A 20,631-nucleotide genomic window follows, 5' to 3' on the forward strand; every position below is an offset into this window, starting at 1 on the left:
AGAGTTGCCCTTTGGAGAAAGAAAAGAGCATCATATCCAGGAATGGTTAGGGTAGAATTCTGAATTTTTAAGTTGGTCTCCATAACTCCTCTCATTTTCATTCTGATCATTACCTGGGAAGCAGCTGTGAGGGGGAGCTGCCTTAAGAATATGTGTGGAACAGGAGTAAGTGAGGGAGGCAATTACAGCCTTTTTACAGTTGATTTATGAGGAGAATTCTAATGCTCAACAATACCAGTTGTCTGGATGATAGGGAGCATAGGAGGTCCATTGACTGCTTTGACTATCATTCCTTTTTGAGTGTTTTTTATGGTAAGAGGTACACCAGTGTCAGATTACAAGTGGTCTGGAATGGTTGAAAATATGAAGCATATTAGTTCTAAGGGCCAGAGTTGCCTGATCAGACTGGAACAGCACGAGTGTCACTTGAAAAAGTGTCAACAACACTGAAGTACCACTGATAGTCCTAAGAAGGATTGGGGCAGGAGGGGGCTGTTCAAAGGTTTGATATAGTCAGTCTGCCAGGAGTGGGCAGCCACACCCCATGCAATGTGGCCTCCTTCACCATGAGAGAAACAGGTCAACTTTTGGCAGGAGTCACATGTCTGACATGCAGTGGTAGCTTCTATGTTAGAAACAGAGAGTCCCTTAAATGGTACTTAGTATATGATTGTGGACATGTTGCTGTGGTGGATGTGATGATAGATTGAAGCAATGGTGGCGATCTGGGTAGTGCAAGCTCGAAAGTCATCTCATTAGAGAACAGGCACCGCTGTATATCCATCACAATGGCTAAAGTTAAAAAGACTGACAATACCAAGTGTTGAGCATGTAGAGCAACTGGAACTGTCATAGACTGTTGGTAGGAATGAATAATGGCATAACCACTTTGGGAAACTGGGAATTTCTAATGAATTTCAACACATACTGTGCTAGGACTTAGCATTTCCACTCCTAGGTGTGGACCCTTGAGAAAGGAGTGTAGAGTAGCTTTATTCATAATAACTAAAAACTGAGCGACCAAATATAAGAACAGAATAGTAAACAATGGGTGGTATATTCACACAATGGAATAGTAAGCAATATAATGGAAAACATTTTCCTGGTACTGGCAAAAATGTGGAGGAATCCTCAAAGCAAAATGCTGAGTGAAAGAAACTTGACATAAAAGAGTAACTGCTGTGTGATTCCGTTTACGTGATGTTTAAGGACAGGCAGAACTAATTTATGGTGATAGAAGTCAGGATGGTGATTATTGAGGGATGGAGAAGACGGCACTGTTGGCTGAAAAAGGGCATGAGAGGCTTTGCTGGAATAATGGAAATTTTCTATATTTTCGTCTGTGGTGGTCACATGGGTGTATACATATCTAGAAAAATTTCACTGAACTGTCCATTTAAGATTTCTATATCTTATTATATGTAAATTATCCCTAAAGTACTCCTACCAAGAAAAAAAGAATATTTAGCTATGTTGATTAATAATCAATATAAAAAGATTATATTTCTATGCATAAGAAAGAATGAGAAAGTGAAATTTTAAAAGCTACCATTTAAAACACATAAAACTATTAAAGACCAGGAATAAATCTAATAAGAAATGTGCAAATACTCCAAGAAAATTGTTAAATATCATTGAGACACATTAGTGAATATGTAATGATTGGAAATATAGTCTATTTCACAAATTGGAGGACCGAACGTTGTAAAACTGATCAGTTCTCCTTAAATTGACTTACAGTTTAGTGTGATCTAATCAAAATACCAATAGGTTTTTTTTTTTCTTTTAAGACTGGCACCTGTGCCAACATCTGTTGCCAATCTTTTTTTTCCTTCCCCCAAAACCTCTAGTGCATGGTTGTATATTCTAGTTGTGGCACGTGGGACACCGTCTCAGCATGGCCTGATGAGTGGTGCCGTGTCCTTGCCCAGGATCCGAACTGGCGAAACCCTGGGCTGCTAAAGTGGAGTGCGGGAACTTAACCGCTCAGCCCCAGGCCAGGTCCCGCAATAGGTTTTTTTGAAGGCAGTCAACAAGATGATTCCCTCCACTCTCTTTCTCTCCTTCTCTCCCTCACTTCCTGCTTTTTTCTTTTCTTTTTGGATGATCTATACAGCTTAAATGATAATGCTTGTTTTCCAGTGAGTATGCTGCTTCCCCAAAATGGACTTAGATAATCTAAAGTGGAATGTTTTCAAGATTACTGCTATAATTCGGTTTAAATAACAGTACAAAACAAAGTAAAACAAGCAAACCCCCCCCCCCCCCCCGCAATCACTGCAATAAAATTTCACTGGGAAGGTGAACATTTACCCTAAGTTCTCTGAACATTCAGTATGGGAGAAAAAGAGACACAAAACATTTTGTCGTCTTTTTCTATTGCTGAATGCCATGGCCATGACCAGTGTTGGGAAGATAAGAAAGCAGGTGATGTGTAGGGGGTTTGGTTTTTGATTGTGGCTTTTGGGGTTGCCTCTCTGGGCATTTTGTTATAAGCTGTTTCTGAGCTCTCTGAGATTTGCATTGTTTTTTGTTTTTCCTTTTTTTCTCTCTCTCTCCTGGCAGCTTTAATGCCTATAATATAGTTCTTGCATACTCTTTACTAGTTTAAAGCCTGGCTGGTATCACTGGCTTTAGTCTGGTGAGTCCAGGGAAGGGACCCTTATGTAGAAATTGGCGTTATAGAAAGTTTATGTTCATTAAACCAGTACTGGACTATAGAAGGGGTCAATGGCTTGGGAATAGAGTAATATTTAGCTGGAGATGGGCTTTAGCTAAAAAATGAGAGAGGTATAGCATCATCTAACATCTTAATCATCCATTTACTTTAAACACTCGTTTAGCCCCTATATTTATCATGTAAGCTCTAGCGAAGAAACAGATGTGTGTTTCTACCCTCCACATGCTAATGGGAGAGACTGAGTAATTAATAAATATTTTTGGTGCAGTGTAATAGATGTGTTTGTAAAGTCCTTCATGATCCTGGAGGAGGCGGTAGGAGGAAACCCACTGAAGCATGTTGTAAGTCCCCGGTGATACAAAACTGAATGAGTTGTAAGCTCTAAATCAAGGAGATCACAAAGTCATGGCATTCTTTCATCCACCGTCGTTTAGTACCATAATTTCACCATATGGTGTGGCTAAGGAATTTATAATAAACCTATTTCTTGAACACCTATACTTTTGTGATAATGAATGATATTTACCATATGACAGAATTGAGTTATATGAATAATTATATATATGTACACATAATACACACAAAATATAATTTAGGAAATGGATATTCTTTTATTTTTGTATCTTAGGTAACTTTGAGCAGCAATGAGCATGTATCTCTTGAGTCCTAATCAAACAGTTATTACAGTTTGTACCTAATTTTACCTCTGTAAAAAAGGGTACATAGGAATGCTGGGGAGATGGTATCTTCAATTTATATCCTTGACCTTCTTTCCCTTCCCACTTGCTTTGAGGAATAGTATAACAAACAGTACAGGCAAGCTACTTGGTCCTAGGAAGTACATTTGAGGCCATACATTCTCCCAGTCCTACGGGGAGAGATTAGGCAAGGGAACCAAAAAGTTGACGTAAGTTAGCTCATTCCATTAATGTAATGTTTAACGTACAAATTTGTGTGTAAACATACAAATCAAGAGGTGTATTTTCTGTGTAGGAGGGGGCAGAAAAGGAGGGTGAGGGAATTGATTGCATCAAAACATTAAAAAAAACCTTCCTGGATTTTAGTAATCTTAACCAGATCTAGAATAAGAAGAATATCATTATCTCAGGGCAGTCTGGATTGTAGATTTGGGTTGGGTCGTTGACATTTGTGGGCAATATGAGACCTAGTTTAAGTCAATCTGGTCTTGAGGCTGAATTTCCTTTTGTTATTACTTCGTGTGACTCATATATGCATTTTAATTTTTGCAGATTGGGTGTATTTTGTAGAAATTAGGTATTCTCATGTTTTTCATAACAAATGTCTATGTGACCCATTGCCTGGTCGTTATGATGGATGTGATCTGGTCTGTTGACATTATTGAGGGTTCATTTCTTAGTGGTATTTTATTATAATAGTAGGTTAAAAATATGTAATGGTAGAGGTTTATCCACCAGGAGATTCAGGATTGAGTGTAGTTTTCCTAGACTTTTGACCAGTTTATACTTTTACAGTATGTTGTAGAATCCTCCTTTTAAATGGTGATTGTACATGCCCGCAGGTGCTGGTCAATTGCCGGATGCCTCTTCTCTCTCTTGTGTATGACCTCTGGCACTAATTCTTCTTTCCTGTTTGTGGTATTGTTGCTTCTTCCCCCAGAACTCATTGCTTGTTTTTGTTCATTCATCTTGAATTGCCAAGATACAAATAAGATCCCTTTATTTAAACTTCTAAATGTACATGTGCATTACAAAAGGAACAAAACTTTCAAATGAAAACACTCCCGTTTGTGAAAGTCAATAAGAAATTAAATATACCTTTCTATATACAGCAGTCTTTGTGTTACATATACGTTTTGCATACTGTTAACTTTTCTCTTTTGAGCATAACCTAGTTGCTTTGTACATAATCCACTGTATTATTGCTATTGTTTTGTATTATCCTGAACTGTGCAGTTGAACAGTAGGAAGCCTCTCAAGTTGGCTCTGACTTTTTATCTTCCCTTAGGTTCTTGAAAACTTGCTTTCTGGCCACAGTGGGATGTTCTAGATAAATTCTGATTTTCTTCTGACCCAATTTATCTACCTAAATACCTTCCAAGAAATTCTGGTATACTTTAGTAGTAAATAGTTTAAGAGAAAAAGCCCAGGGGTGGAGGGCGCATGTGAGAGTTAGTTTTGGGGCAGAGAATACTGCTGCTAATGATGGATCACACTTAAAAGTGACAGAGGTGTAACCTGTTTATTTTTAAGTATATAAGGTTACTTTGACCTTTACATTTTAACAACTGTTGTTGTTACTTACTTTCTTTTAGTATGTGGTTTCGTTGTGTCCCAAAGAAAGACTTTATTCTATTTTCACATAAGTTATTTTAAGTAATGATGATTTGGAGTCCTATTACATTGTGTCTAATGTCATGTTGCAAATACTGCAGTGAGAGCTAATACAACAATTCACTTTTTCCCCATCATTAAGAAACATAGCTATATTATTTTGACATTGATCTAGTCGGGCAAAATCTTGAGCATAAAGATGATGTAGCATGAATGAGATTATCTCAGGAAGCCAAAAAATTGGAAAAAACTCATTCTTGCTGAGGTTTTTGTAATTAACATAAAGTGGGTTAAGACACCTGAATATTACTTAAGGCTTATTTAGAACACTAAGTAACACATGTCTTGAGCAGGCAGTTTTCCAGCATGTAATTTCTTGCTTAAGAGCAAGAAAAACGTCATTGAGCAAAGTAGCATTACTCTTGCTGCGTTTAGATATATTTAAGATATTCTGTAGGCTGAGTTTATTTTCAGGAGGTTAGCCTTTTATTATTCTGACGTGTAGATATTTGTTTCACTAGATTTTTCGCTAGGCAAACTTTTGGGTGAAGAAGTGAACACTAAGTATTCTCTGCCTTTATTTAACTGTCATAGAGTCATAGATATCTAGAACTGAAAAGAATCCCAGAGTTTACGTTATTTAACATTTTTTATAGGCAAGGAAATTAATGGTCAGAGGAGTAAAAGTATAGTTTGTCCAGTTTTTGATGTTTTCTTGATGACTCAAAGTAATTGTTATAAAAACGAGTCATTATGTTATATTTTAAATATATACTTTAATAAAGTGATTACTCAGAAAACTTGTCTAGGTGCTATATTCCTGGTACTAAACTTGTAATTGGTTGACATAATTTAACATACTTTCTATATTATGTAACATTGTCTTTTTGTGTTTGAAATTTCATTTTTCTGAGGAAAACTGCATGTCTCTTGATCTGTTGGCATTGCCGCTGCTATATTCTTAAAGAAAGCTAACCTCTACTTGAGTAAAGTTGGCATTAAATATTACTTCCTCAAATACGTTATCCAGAGCTTAAGTAATTAAAATAGTTAGTTTGTGATATGCTATTTCCTACGGTACGGCACTAGATTAATACTTTATTTTTTTTTTCATCATTTTCTCCCCATGGCTTAAGAGTTCTTGAAGCCAGCATAGCGGAAAATAAAGCCTGTTTGAAGAGGACACCTACGGAGGTTTGGAGGGATTCTCGAAACCCTTACGATAGAAAAAGGCAGGACAAAGCTCCTGTTGGACTAAAGAATGTGGGTAATACTTGCTGGTTTAGTGCTGTTATTCAGGTAAGGGTCTTTTTGCAGATCTGATTTGGTGGGCACGATAGCAATAGAAACTGGCTTGGGGTTGTGTTTCTTTTAAGTTGTATACTTGAAACAGAACTGCAGGCTAAGTTTTAATATGCCTTTCTATCTAATAAACTAGTTTGGGGATTGCAGTATTCCCCACCCCACTCTGTTCCTTCTCCCGGTATGGAGTTTTAACACTAGAGTACTATCTGTGCTTTATTTGAAATTATTTTGAATTAATTTCTCCTCCTTCCCGGCTAAGAATTGTCAGAATGTAAAGAAAATATTTTTGTATGTCTTGCAAATTAAGGGAAGGATGTAACCAAGATGTGAAATTAGAACTGCTTTTTTTGTGATTAGATTTATTTGTATATAATGGAAAGTGTTATTCATAGAATTATAGTCATTTAAATACTATTTTTAATACAAGGAAGCATTTCATTTGAGGAGGGTATAGATTGGCAGATAATTCTCAATGTATAGGTGAAAATGATGTAAAGAATAAATATTGATGAATCAAGAATAACACATGTTCCTTCTAACTTGGGAAGCCCTTAATGGAATGTTTTTTGAGCCCCTTATTCTAAAATGAAAAATCTTTGTATGCATAGACATCTGTCCTCTTCTCAATTTTAACTAATTTTCTTTTCTTTTTTTTCTTACTCTTTTATGTGATGACTATTGTCATAATTCTTTACCATTCTCAGTTAGACATTAATAATGTTATTAGATTGCAAAACCTTAACAATCTCCTTAATCTATGAATAATAACCCTTTAGGAAAATTAATATTTTTGTTTATTTTGCTAATACAGTAGAATTGTAGCTTATTAATTAGTGTTCCTGATGAGTACTTTTTAAATCATTAGATGTAGGGGCCGGCCCAGTGGCACAATGGTTAAGTGCGCATGTTCTGCTTCTCGGCGGCCCAGGCTTCGCCGGTTTGGATCCCGGGTGCAGACATGGCACCACTTGGCAAAAGCCATGCTGTGGTAGGCGTCCCACATGTAAAGTAGAAGAAGATGGGCATGGATGTCAGCCTTCCTCAGCAAAAAGAGAAGGATTGGCAGTAGTTAGCTCAGGGCTAACCTTCCTCAAAATCAATCAATCAATCAATCAATAAATAATAAAATCATTGGATGTCTGTGCCACTTCTTTTTATATTAAAAATATCTCTTCATTTGTAGTTTTCCAAACCTGTATGTATGACAGTGTAAATTTTCATGTGATATTAAAGCAGCTAACTTGGTTATGTAGTTCATTTTCTATAAGGTTAATTGTGTTCTGTAGGATATTAATTTGTAATTTTACCATTTTTTCCACTTCAGTGTAATAAATTTCAACTTTTTCCCCCACTTTTTTTGCTTCTGGCACATGATACCATGCAATTTGAATTCCTTTAGCTTTCTGGATTTATGCCTCACTCTTCAATATACTATGGTAAACACTAGTTAGCATGTAGTATGTATGTATATTTCTTTTCCAAGCTATTGAAATATTAAGGAATACCTGGATTAACCTAAATCTGTAATAATAGCTTTGTTCCTAGCCTTGATTACACATGAATTATTCACTTACATCCCAACAATATCTAACATTTTCTTTGCTATCTTAGAGTCTCTTCGATCTTCCTGATAGGCTATCTTGCTTTACTTTACTTGCACTATTAGTAAGGGGTTTTACATTTCACTGTCCAATCTAAATTTTATAATTTAGACATCATTTTAAAATATGAAGCTCACTATGAAGGCTGTGATCTGAGTGTTCATGAATATGCTTCGCTGCCTCTATTTGGACAAGTGGATGCTATCTCTGCGCTATTATGGCCAATAAGTGAGGCTCATTGATTAGACGCTTCTCTTAGAAAACTTTAAGAAGAAAGAAAGTACTTGGAAATAATCAATATTTGTTTGTTAGAAGAGGAGTTCTTTATTTTTCCACAGCGTATTGTAAGAGGCCTGTTTGAAATAACTAAATTACTAATAATAGGTATGGGGATCATAACCTATCATTTTCATAGGTTAAACTCCTCTCATATCTTAATTCAAATTTGAATCAGTTGTTTATCTATTTCTATCTTAAGTGTTATTTGCTGACCTTAGATTTTGCTTTACATTTCAAATTTTTGGTGTTTTTTGGTAGAGAGCAGAATGAACTAGAAAAATCGCTTGTTTTCAAAATTTGAAGTAATTTTACTAATTTTTAAGTTTTATCTTAGATTAGTGGCTACTTAACTGGTAGCATGGCTTTACCACACTCCTAACATAGGCAAGTATAAGGTTTTCGGAATTACTTATTTTTTCTTTTGGAGAGATTTAGACACCTAGGAGAAGTAACCTCTAACCTTAAAAAATTTGAGTTATAGTGAATTATTAAGATATTGACTTGGGGATTTGGAAAAAAATGTTAAGCGTCAAATTTTGGAAAATTGTGGACGGGAAAAAATTTGTCTGAAGATCACTTCGTGGTTTTTTTTTTTTTCCTTACTATAATTATTCTAAGTAGTTTTTTATTTTCATCTCTAGTAATAAAAACTTTTTGTTTTTTCATTTTCTGACATTATTCCTTAATTCCATAGACATAATCTGAGATATAACAGTTTATCATCATAATTGGAACTTCTCACTTATGAAAGAAAAGTTGGGCAGGAAGTCTGTATTAGTGTTGGAAGTGTTTTATTATATTTTCCAAAGTGAGTTGGAGCTTGTTCAAACTGTGACGTAAATGTACTGTAAAGTTTCAATTACAAAATTTCTCAGGGATGGAATTTACTTAGTTGGCAGGACTTGCAGGAAGCAACTGGGATTCTTTTCCTTCTAAGTATATCTACCAATTATAGAAGGTTACTGAGATTATAAACTGCTAACTTTGGAGTAGGTAGTGGGAGTAGGCTACAAAAGGTAGAGCTTTATTGTACTTGTTCTTTTAGCTATTGGGACCGATAATTTGGGAGAAAAGTGGTAGAGTATCAGAAAGGGATTATAAGAGGCAAAGAGAAGATTTTACAGAGAATAGCTTAAATAGTCTTTTGGATGCTAGCAATATTAGCCTGACTGTCTTTAGATTGAGCATCGACCCCTTACCTAGTCAGGACTGTTTTAATCCTGTTCAAATGAATTTTTATGTAAAAAGTACTAACTGGGGCTACTTTCTCCACTAGGGTATCCGTGAGTGAGGTAGTTATTTAGAGGTATGTATTCTCCTCTCTCTCTAGTTTGGAGTGTAATCCGTAGATTCTCAGGATGATCCTTAGCACCTCTCCTATTTGGATGCTTCTGAGATGCTCAGAAGTAAGGTGCTCATGCTTCTCAGTTTGCCTGGTACAGTCCAGTTTATTCCTCTTGTAGATCCACTAGTGCCTATTAATTAGTCATAAAGCCCTCTTTCATCCTTGGATAATGAAGGATATGGTCACCCTACTCATAAATCATGTAACTACAGGTTGACTAAAATACAAGCATCCTGAGGGCAGAGAACATATCTTCTAGGTTATTGTTCTATACCAGTATACAGTACAGTGTCTGACACATTGGAGGAGCCTTTTAAGTAATTATTGAATGAGTGAGTGAATGAACCAAAAAGGACCATATATTATTTATGGTGGAATTGAAGACTTTAATTGCTTCTATCACCCTAATGCTGTATGGGATTGAAAAGATGTGGCAAGTTTTCAAAAAATCTCAAGATATCATTTAACATGTTTATTCACATTACTTGCTCTTATCTCTTTAATCTTCATCAAAGAACGTAAGTACATAGTTCAAACAGAAAACCAAAACCCCATAGCAATAAAAGGCTTACAGTGAAAAACAACAGTAATCAGCCTCAATCCTCCCTATATCATACTCCTTAAAGGCAACTACAGCCACTTCTAGCTGTTTCTCCTGTCTCATTTTTCTAAATGACATGCCTTCCTGCTGAGAAGAATGAGGATTTAGCTCTTTCATTTCAGCTACCTAGAATTGCCTTTCCTTTCATCTCCCAACATAACTTATATTACAAGTTAAAAATAGTCAGTAGTGTTGATGTTTTCTGTGACTTTACATATTACACTGATTTACTACGACTACCCCTTTGAAATCTTTTGTTTTCCTGGAATTGTCAATTGCCATTATTTTTCCTTTCTGTTTTCTATATACTTGTTCTTAAAACTTTCTATATGCTCCAACATCTCTGTTACGGTCTTATCAATAATATGTTTTATTTGCTCGAACATATTAGATCCATTTTTAGGGGGGTTGGGGGAGTACTTTCCCACAGAAGATTGCCCTGCCTCAAATCCAGACTGGATTGTGATTCTTTTTGTTTTAAGCACTGTTGCTGGCTTTCCAGAAGCAGGTCTAGAGAAAGGGGATCCGGGAAGGGTCGATTGGGGCTCAGTTGGCGAGTTTTTACTTAATCCTCCTGTGTGTAGCCCAGAATCTCATGCCCTCTCCTACCATGGCACACACTGCGACTGATTTTCCTGAACCTCAGTCACTTAAGTTCAGTTATATCCAAAGACTAAACTTTCTGTATCCCACGCACGGAGGGAGTAGTTGTCTGATCTTCTGGGTCTGGGAAGGACAGAGGGACTTAATTGCTCTGTATCCAGACTTTCATCTTGTAATCAGGCCATCTACGTTTAGTCCCTACCTTACCTTGAAACTTACGTGGTACCATTTCATTTTTTTTTAAATCTACCAAGGAGAATTTATCTTGCTTCTCCTTGGTATCCTCCATTACAGACAGTTGATGTCTTCCTTTGCTCTCTTGTCATTATTCTTTTTGTTTTCCACAAATTGTTTGAATTCTCATCTCTCATAGCTCTCTGCTGTTAGCAGGAGTTTAGCCAAAGTCCATTTCGGCAAGTGCTCTTCAGAATTCACATTTTAGCTTTAGACTGAATGAAAGGATACTTGTTTTCAGTGTGCATCAATCATAAACACAATTTAGGCAGTAGTGATATTTACCCTTTCCCACCCCTTTTGGAGGAATATGTTGACCACTACTATTATGACTGTGATTTAGAGTACAGAGTGTTTTGGACTTAAAAAAGTTAATCTCTATGATTTGTGTGATGGTCACAAGTTCTACTTCGGGTGATAACTTGTTAGGTTGTTCTAGACCAGCTTCTTGATGATATTTTCCTGGACTGCAAAACAAAACAAAACGAAAACAAAAACAGCTTTTTGAAGACATCGCATAACCCTAAAGCAGTGAGTAATTTTGAGGCTAAGCTTTGAGAAAACAAGAGGTTCAGAGAGTAAGCTTCACATTTTGGGCTGATTTTATTCTCGAGGCAATTCCAGAAATAGTTGCTGAATGGCTGGGAAACTAAGCAAAGTTTTGCACAGATTTAGAGCCCTAGTAAACACCTCAGACTTTCAGTTAGAATTATAAAGGGCTGGAACCTAGGATTAACTGAGACCCGAAAATAAAGCGTGCTTTATGGTTTCTGAATTCCACCTTCATCTCAGAATTGATTGGATGAAATTGATCTTGGATTGCAAATGGCCTCACTCTTGCTTTCTGCCAGAAGCAAATGTAAATTCTTTTGGAAGATAATATCATCATTGAATTTTCTCCAGTTTGTCGTGTATAATGTCTAGCACTCACATCAGCTGTAATCAGTCATATCAGCAAATAAGATGTGTCTAAAAATTAATAGAAAATAATGGGCAATAGAAATTTGCCTACAGGAAAACCTGAAAATTGAATTGATATAATAACTATTAATATGCTCAAGGAATTAAAAACCAGAATGAGGATTTTTTTCTTGATTTTTTTTTTTATTTTATTGAGGTCTAACTGGCTTTTAACATTGTGTAAATTTCCGGTTTTCCATTATTATATTTCAGTTTTTGTATAGATTGCATTGTGCTCACCACCAATAGTCTAGTTTTTATCCATCACCATTCACATGTGCCCCTTTACCCATTTTGCCTGCCCCCTATCCGCTTTTCCTCTGGTAACTGCTAATCTGTTCTCCTTATCTATGTGTGTGTTTGTTTCAGATTGAGAATTTTGATAGAAAACTAAAAACTATTAAAAAAATAAAAATTTTAGAACTGAAAAATATAACAAAGTCACAAAATCAATGGATGAATTATAGCAGCATATTAGAAACAGCTGAAGAGAGAATTAGTCAGCTAGACAGTTGGTCTGAAGAACATTTTCAGATTAAAGCCATGAAATGCAGATAAGAGCATATAAGAGATTTTGAACATGGTGAATAGTACTAACATAGTGTATTTGTGGTTCAAGGGAGAGTAAAAAGAGAATAGGGCAAAAGTAATATTTGAAGAAATGACTGAGAGTGTTCAAAACCTAATGAAAGAGATTGAGCTACAGATTCAGGAAGGAATAGGAATCAAGTAGTATGGACATAAAGAATACTGTGACAAGGCATATCATAATAAAACGGAAAAAACTATAGACAAAGAGAAAATCCTAAAAGTAGCCAGTTGGAAAAGATATATATCACCTCTATGAAGGAGCAAAAATAAATCTAACAGCTGACTTCCCAACAGAAATGCGATCTTTAAAGTGCTGGAAATACTAACTGGCCATATAGAATTCTAGAACTAGCAAAAATATTACAAAAATGAAGTAAGAACAATTTTGATTTTAGCAGATGGTGAAATAATTCACCACCAGCAGACCTACACCAGATGAAATTCTACTGGGTGTTCAGGAAGCGGGAAAATGTTCTCCAGCGGGAACTCAGAGCACAGAAATAGGACTGGGATTCTCCTCATTTGTCCATATTCTCTTTCCAATTTAAATTCCTCATAAGAACAGCCCATACGTTGCCCCCCTTACTTATATCTCATTTCTTCAGTACTTATTACTGCTGTTCTTCTCCCATTCTACTGAAAAGATGGTTTTCTAATTGACAAATCCAAAGGTTGTTTTTCCTGCCCTTACTTTACTGGAATGTGGCAACCTTTGAGAGTAATGCTCATCTTGTCCTTCTTAAAATTTGCCGGTATTCTTTGATGTGCTTCAGAATCTTCTGTGGTACTTTGTGTCTTTGTTGAGAGGCCCCTGGCACAGGTTCCTTTTAAAGCTCCACTGTTATTCTGATACACAGCTATATGTGAAAGCCCTTGGTTTCTCTACTCCTTTTTCTTCTGTGATCTCATACTCTCCATTTCCCTTACTATTCTTATTTTGTCTTTCTCATCGTTCCTCTGGCTTTTAAATGATTCTTTTTCCCTAGGGTTCTGAGCTTGGTCTACTATTATTGTATTCACATTTTTTCTGATTTATAACGTCTATACTCATTGTTTTAACTTGTAATCACAAGATTGTGATCAGGGCAGAGACTTAATATATTTTATTCTCTTTTGCCTGTCTTCCTTGTGTCTGGCCATGTAGTGAGTGCTCCATAAATATTTGCTAAATGAATAAATAAATGAATTATCTCATGTTCATATTGTTGCATTAAGAAATACTTCCAGATCGCAAGATAACCAAAATATTTTCCTACAGTTCCTGTTATCAGCTTTATGGTTTTACCTTTCATATTTAGGCCTTTAATCCACATCTATATCTATATATCTATATCTGACTCTATTTCTTATATATACTAGGTCAATTTTCCAAACACCCACCTACTAAACAAAACTTTGTTTTTATTTGTAGTGCCACCTTTATCTATGTGTTAGTCAAGTTGGCTAACCCATCTTTACTAAGATTTAATACATCATTGCCTCCTGTCCAGTGATTTTCAAACTTTATCAACTGTGATTCTCAGAAAGGAAGACAGTCTACGTTGTAAAACACTTTACATGTACACATGTATATAAAATCTATACAAGAAAAATTTTACAAACAGTATCCTGTGGTGAATTTACAGTGTATGATATGTTCTGATGTTTTCCATTGCATTTTACTTCATGTTTTAAACATGTTCATCGTGATAACATTAATGGATTATAAGTTATAGTTTAAAAAACAGCTCCAGGAAACCTTCCCACGGACGTCTTTCATATGCTCTCATTATGCTCTGTATGATCTGAATTAGAGTATCTTGGAATCATATTTCTATTGTTATAATTATATGTGTGTCTCCTTCTAGGTTGTGTGTCTCCTTGAGCACAGAGATAATATGTAATTTCTTTGCTCTGCTATCACTGAGCATCTGATTTATTTATTTATAAATAAATTTGTTTTAAATGAATTAGAATTATTTACAAAATAAATTATTTATCATTATATTATAACAGATAATATAATAAATAATATAATAATATATTATAATATAATATACAATATATTATTATTAAATAAATTTAAATTATTATAAGTTTATTTGTGCTATATCCTTGTAGAATTGATACGTCTAGATAACTCATAGTGAACATAACGTGTCTGAAAAGTTGTAGACTTTACATTTGTTTATCTTCTATTTTGAGGAAACTGTTAAGCACGTAGTAATATAAAGAAAGCTTTAGTAATATAATATGGTGTGTGGGGTTTTATTTTTGCATTGTCCATGTATACTTTTCTGCTTTGCAACACAATAAATATTGTTAATGATCAAGAATAGTATGTTAAGGTATAAGAAATTTGACTTTTTCTTGGGGAGAAAATAGTCTTATGCTAATTGCATCTGTTCTGTGTATAAGCAGTATAATTGTCAAAAACAAATCTCTAAGACCCGTCATATTTTTATGGTTTTGTTAATAGAATTTTCCCTTAGTTATCTTAAATTATTGTTCTTTTTCAGTCATTATTCAATCTTTTGGACTTTAGAAGATTAGTCCTGAATTATAAGCCTCCATCGCATGCTCAAGATTTACCCCGAAACCAAAAGGTAAAATACAAAAAGATTTTTAAGCAGAGCATGTATGATATGGTCTTCCTGTATTATCTGTGCTTGTTTTAGGAGCACTTGCCCCGTCAAGTGTGAAACAGTGTCAAACTTGAAGGTCAACCCATTAATCTCACTTTAGTAATTGCTTTTTTCCTTCCTTTTGAGTTGTCAAATTTCAGTAAACTTTATAGGTTACAATTTACACTTCAAGGTCTTTCCTCAATTGTCTGCTGAAAACTTATGTAGAAATCAAAAAGTTTTTCTATTGTTTCTGTAGATAAGCCCTTGAGAAGATTAGTTTTGCACTGGCTGTCTTTGCAGTACAAATGTATAACTTATATTTTGTAAGTTAATGTTGTTAGGCAATATAATGTGAGAGCTCAGACACAGGGCCAGATTGTCTAGGTTCTGGCTGTGAAGCTAGAGCAAGTTACGTGATCTGTCTTTGTTCAGTTTGCTTATCTGAAAAGTGTAAGTAACAACAGCAGTTATTTTATAGAGTTACTGTGAGAATCAGATGAGATAAAACACATAAAGGGCATAGAAGGGCCTGGTACATAGTAAGTACCAGATGTCAACTCTTGTCTGTTATTATATTGTTTATATTAGCTTTTAAAAAGATAAGACTTGATTTGCATGCAGAAATTCATACTTAGTGGAAAAAAATTGCTTATGGAGACAGTATGCTTGAGTATAGGGCTTTTCTGGTCTTGTCATTAAAGAATTTGTAGCCCTGTAGGGAACTAGTCTCAAAGATATAGAAGTTAAAATTTTAGGTTTCAGTAAAGTCTTGAACTTTGTGTGACCTATTGTTAGTAGTAATGATACATTATTAAACTATAGTTTTCTTTTAGTGTATAATTTTGAAAACTACTTTTACTGTAAACATAGGAAACATTTATAATACAAGCCAGTGGGAATATAATTTGATTTATAACTAGCTTTTTAAGCTATAATCGGGCTATAAAATGTCAGGCTGATAAACAAGCCGTTTTTAAAAGGGAACTCAGATCACCTGACAACCCCTCATACCTCCAGAGAAATTAAGAAAAACTCCTTCAATCATTACAGTTTGTACATGAAACTTTTTGGACCTATTGCTTCCTGTTATTGCAGTTTGTTATTATCAGTGGTTCTTTCTTCTGATGTCTCAGTTGAATTATATTTATAATTTATGTGACATTATTTAGAATTATTACTTCTGGTTAGGTATTCATATGCATATTGACCTTTTTTTTATGTTCCGGAATTTTAGGGCTTTACAGAGTTTTAATTTCTCAGTTGTAGCAGATTTTTGGCAAACTGAATCCTCAGTATATATAAAGGATAATATCTCAGTTGCAAGTGGGATTTTTGTAGGACTGCAAGATTGGTTTAGTGTTTAGAGTTCAGTGTAATTCACCGTTTTAACAGACTGAAGAAAAAAAACCATATGATTTTCTCAGTAGATGAAGAAAAAAGGATTTGACAAAAGCTAGCATCTATTCATGACAAAATCTCTCAGAAGCTAGGAATAGCAAGAAACTTTCTTATCCTGACAAAAGCTCATTTATGAAAAATCTACAACTTATATAATATTTAATGTTGGAAAGGCTGAATGCTTTTCTCCAAAGGTCAGGAGCCAGCAAGGATGTCGGCCCTCACTACTTCTATTAAGCATTAGACTGGAGTTCTCAACCAGTTTTATTAGCAAGAAAAAGAAATAACATGCATGTTGGAAAGGAAGACAGAAAGCTGTCTTCTTATGTATATGACTTGACTGTCTATCTACAACATCCTAAGTACTCTCCACCTACAAAAAGATGCTAGAACCAAGAAATGAATTCAGCAATGTTATATGATACAGGCGAACACACAAAGATCAGTTGTATTTCTAAATACCAGCCGCACACAATTGGAAATTTAAATTAAAAAAATACTTATATACAATAGCATAAAATATGGAATATTAGGGCTAAAGTGGACAAAAGATATATATGAAAACAGCAAGATATTGTTGAGAGAGGTTAAAGAAATAAAGTGATATATTATGTTCATGGATCAGGGGATTCAATATTGTTAAGACATGAATTGTCCTCAATTCAATCTATAGATTCAATGCAATCCCAGTCATAATCACAGCAGGCTTTTTTATCGGAATTGACATACTGATTCTAAAATTTATATCGAAAATCAAAGGATATAGAATAGCCATAGCAATTTAAAAAAGAAAGACAATGTTGGAAGAATTAATTCTCAGGCTACAGTGATCAAGACACTTTGTTATTGGTGAAAAGATAGTCATATAGCTCAATAGAACAGAATAGAGAGTCCTGAAATAGACCTACATGTACAGGGTGAATTGATTTGAGTCAAAGTTGCCAAAACAATTCAATGGGCAAAGGGAAAATCTTTTAAACTAATGGTGTCATAGGCAGAAAAATAATTCTCAACTCTTACAGGACACTATATATGGGAAAAGAAATTCATAATAGGGTATAAACCCAAAAGGAAGAAAACCATAGGAATTCTTAAAGAAAACACAAGAGAAAATTTTAGTGTCCTGAGTTAAGAAAAGATTTCTTAAGTAGGACATTAAGAAGGCACAAATCATAAAAGAAAAAAGTGATAAAATGGACTTCATCAAAATTAAAAACTTTTAATCTTTGAAAAATTCATACAAAATAAAAAGAGAAGCCACAGACTGGGAGAAAATATTCTCAAAACATGTATCAGATAGAGAGGGTCGGAGCAAAATGGCGGGGTGAGCTGACCCGGGATTCTCTCCCCTCCAAAATACAACAAAAGATTGGAAGAACTGAATTTCAGAGAATAAACATAATGCCAGCTCGTTAGAGACCTACACTACCAAGAAGGCGGAGATCATAACCTTGCTTACACCCTCGGAGGCGCTGGAACGGTAGGAGAGAACATCGCTCCCTCCCCTAGAGTCTGCGATGCTGCGGCGCGGGTCGGGCAGGTGCAGGGGAGGGGCCGCGTGACCAGGGGATCATCCAGGACTCCTGCTGCTGATTCAGTGGAGACCCGCTGATGGGGGGGAAAGCTTCCGTCCGTGGGGACCGTATAAATCAAGGGCCTTGGGAGACCAGAGAACAGAACTGATCTGAACCCAGACCAGCACGTAACAGCCACTCCCCCCCAGCAAAGCCAGTGGGCGCAGCCATCTTGCCCCAAGGCGGAGAGCTAACGCCACTCCCGACCCCCATTTAGTGGCGACAGGCTGTAACTGCAACTGAATTCTACCACCATGAGAAAAAACCGCTCCTCTACCATCCAGCAATTTATAAAAGCCCCAGACCAGAAGGAAAACAATAAAAACACAGAATTAAGTCCTGAGGACTTGGAATTAGGTAAACTAAATGATAATGAATTCAGAGCAGCTATAATCAAAAAACTCAATGAGGTAGAGAGAAAGATAGAGAAACAAGCCGAGTTCTGGAGTTACTTCACAAAAGAGATTGAAATCATAAAGAAGAATCAAACAGAATTACTTGAGATGAAAAACACAATGGACCAGATAAAACAGAATACGGATTTCCTGAATGCCCGTGTAGGCAACCTAGAGGAGCAAATCAGCATAATCGAGGACAGACAGGCTGAATGGCGCCAGACAGAGGAAGAAAGAGAACTAAGAATTTAAAAAAATGAGGAAAATCTCAGAGAGATAATGGATTCAATGAGGAGTAAGAACATAAGGATCATAGGAATTCCCGAGAATATGGAAAAGGAAAATGGAGCAGAAAGTGTGCTTAACGAAATTATTGAAGAGAACTTCCCAAATCTAGGGATCAACGGGGAAATGTGTGTAGAGGAGGGTTTTAGATCTCCTAGATTTGTCAGTGTAAAAAGACCCTCCGCAAGGCACATAATAGTAAAGTTGGCACATAGGAATGATAAGGAAAGAATACTCAGGGAAGTAAGGAAAAAAAAGAGAATAACCTATAAAGGAGCCCCTATCAGACTGTCAGCTGATTTCTCTACAGAAACCCTACAAGCTAGGAGAGAATGGAGTGATATATTCAAAGCTTTAAAGGATAAAAACCTTCAGCCAAGAATACTCTATTCAGCAAGAATTTCCTTCAGATATGAGGGAGAAATTAAATCTTTTCCAGACAAGCAAAAGTTAAGGGAATTTGTAACTAAAAGCCCTCCATTACAAGAAATCCTCAAGAAGGCTCTCATACTTGAAAAAAGAAAAAAAGGGAGAAAGGGGACACAAGCCACAGACTAGGGAGACCGATGGATAGAACCAGAACAGGATAGCAAATATTCAACTATAGCTTTAGGGTAAAAATAAGGAAACTACCAAAACAAGGACGATCTTAGCACTCTAACTACCAGTTAATAAGACAAGTTGGAATAAAAAATGAAAATAATTATTTAGGAGGGGAAGAGCAAAGGGTCTAAATCAGTATTGGTCGAGTAAGTAAGAGACCACCAGAGAATAGACTATATTATACACGAGATTCTAAATACAAACTTCAAGGTAGACACTAAAATAAAGTACAGAACAGAGTCACAAATCATAGATAAGGAAAAATCTAAGAAACCCAGCATAAGAAATTGCAGTATTAAATGGATAGTCTAAAGCACACAGGAAAAGAAACACAGGAAAACAAGATAATGAGCGAAAGATTGACAGCATTAAGTCCACATGCATCAATAATCACTCTCAATGTGAACGGGTTGAACTGTCCAATAAAAAGACACAGAGTGGCAAAATGGATTAAAGAACAAGATCCAACAATTTCTTGCCTCCAGGAAACACTCCTCAGCCCCAAGGACAAACACAGACTCAGGGTGAAGGGGTGGAGGACAATACTTCAAGCAAATAGCAAGGAAAAAAAGGCAGATGTTGCAATTCTCATATCAGACCAAGTGGGTTTCAAAATAACACAGGTAAAGAGAGACACAGAGGGACAATATATAATGATCAAAGGGACACTTCATCAAGAAGAAATAACGCTTATAAATATCTATGCACCCAACACAGGAGCACCAAGATTCATAAAGCAACTATTAACAGACCTAAAGGAAGATGTTAAAAACAACACAATCATAGTAGGGGACCTCACCACCCCTCTCACATCAATGGACAGATCATCCAGACAGAAAATCAACAAGGAAATAGTGGAGCTGAATGAAAAACTAAAACAATTGGACTTAATAGACATATATAGATCACTCCACCCTGAAGGAGCTGAATACACATTCTTCTCAAGTGCACATGGAACATTCTCTAGGATAGACCATATGTTGGGAAACAAGACAAACCTCTACAAATTTAAAAAAATTGAAATAATAACAAGCATCTTCTCAGATCATAGTGCTATAAGGCTAGAAATTAATTACAAGAAAAAAGCTGAGAAAGGCACAAAGATGTGGAGACTAAACACACTACTGAACAAGCAATGGATCATTGAAGAAATTAAAGAAGAAATAATAAAATACCTGGAAACAAATGAAAATGATAGCATGCCATACCAACTCATATGGGATACAGCAAAAGCTGTATTAAGAGGAAAATTCATCGCA

At 35.6% G+C, this 20,631-nt stretch overlaps 1 protein-coding gene across 2 annotated transcripts in view; it reads left to right on the top strand.

The window, feature by feature from the left end:
* The window catches only part of LOC123277809 (ubiquitin carboxyl-terminal hydrolase 25-like), a 134,529-nt gene that overhangs the window by 12,544 nt on the left and 101,354 nt on the right, over positions 1-20,631 (top strand). The window contains exons 3-4 of one of the 2 annotated variants that reach the window (XM_070487737.1): positions 6,129-6,291; positions 15,010-15,096. In XM_070487737.1, the coding sequence (XP_070343838.1) occupies positions 6,129-6,291; positions 15,010-15,096 (250 nt within the window). Of the gene's footprint in view, positions 1-6,128; positions 6,292-15,009; positions 17,598-20,631 lie in introns of those variants that run through there. The other variant, XM_070487736.1, reaches the window with a different exon arrangement.

The sequence above is a fragment of the Equus asinus genome, chromosome 17, assembly GCF_041296235.1.
Source record: "Equus asinus isolate D_3611 breed Donkey chromosome 17, EquAss-T2T_v2, whole genome shotgun sequence".
NCBI lineage: Eukaryota > Metazoa > Chordata > Mammalia > Perissodactyla > Equidae > Equus > Equus asinus.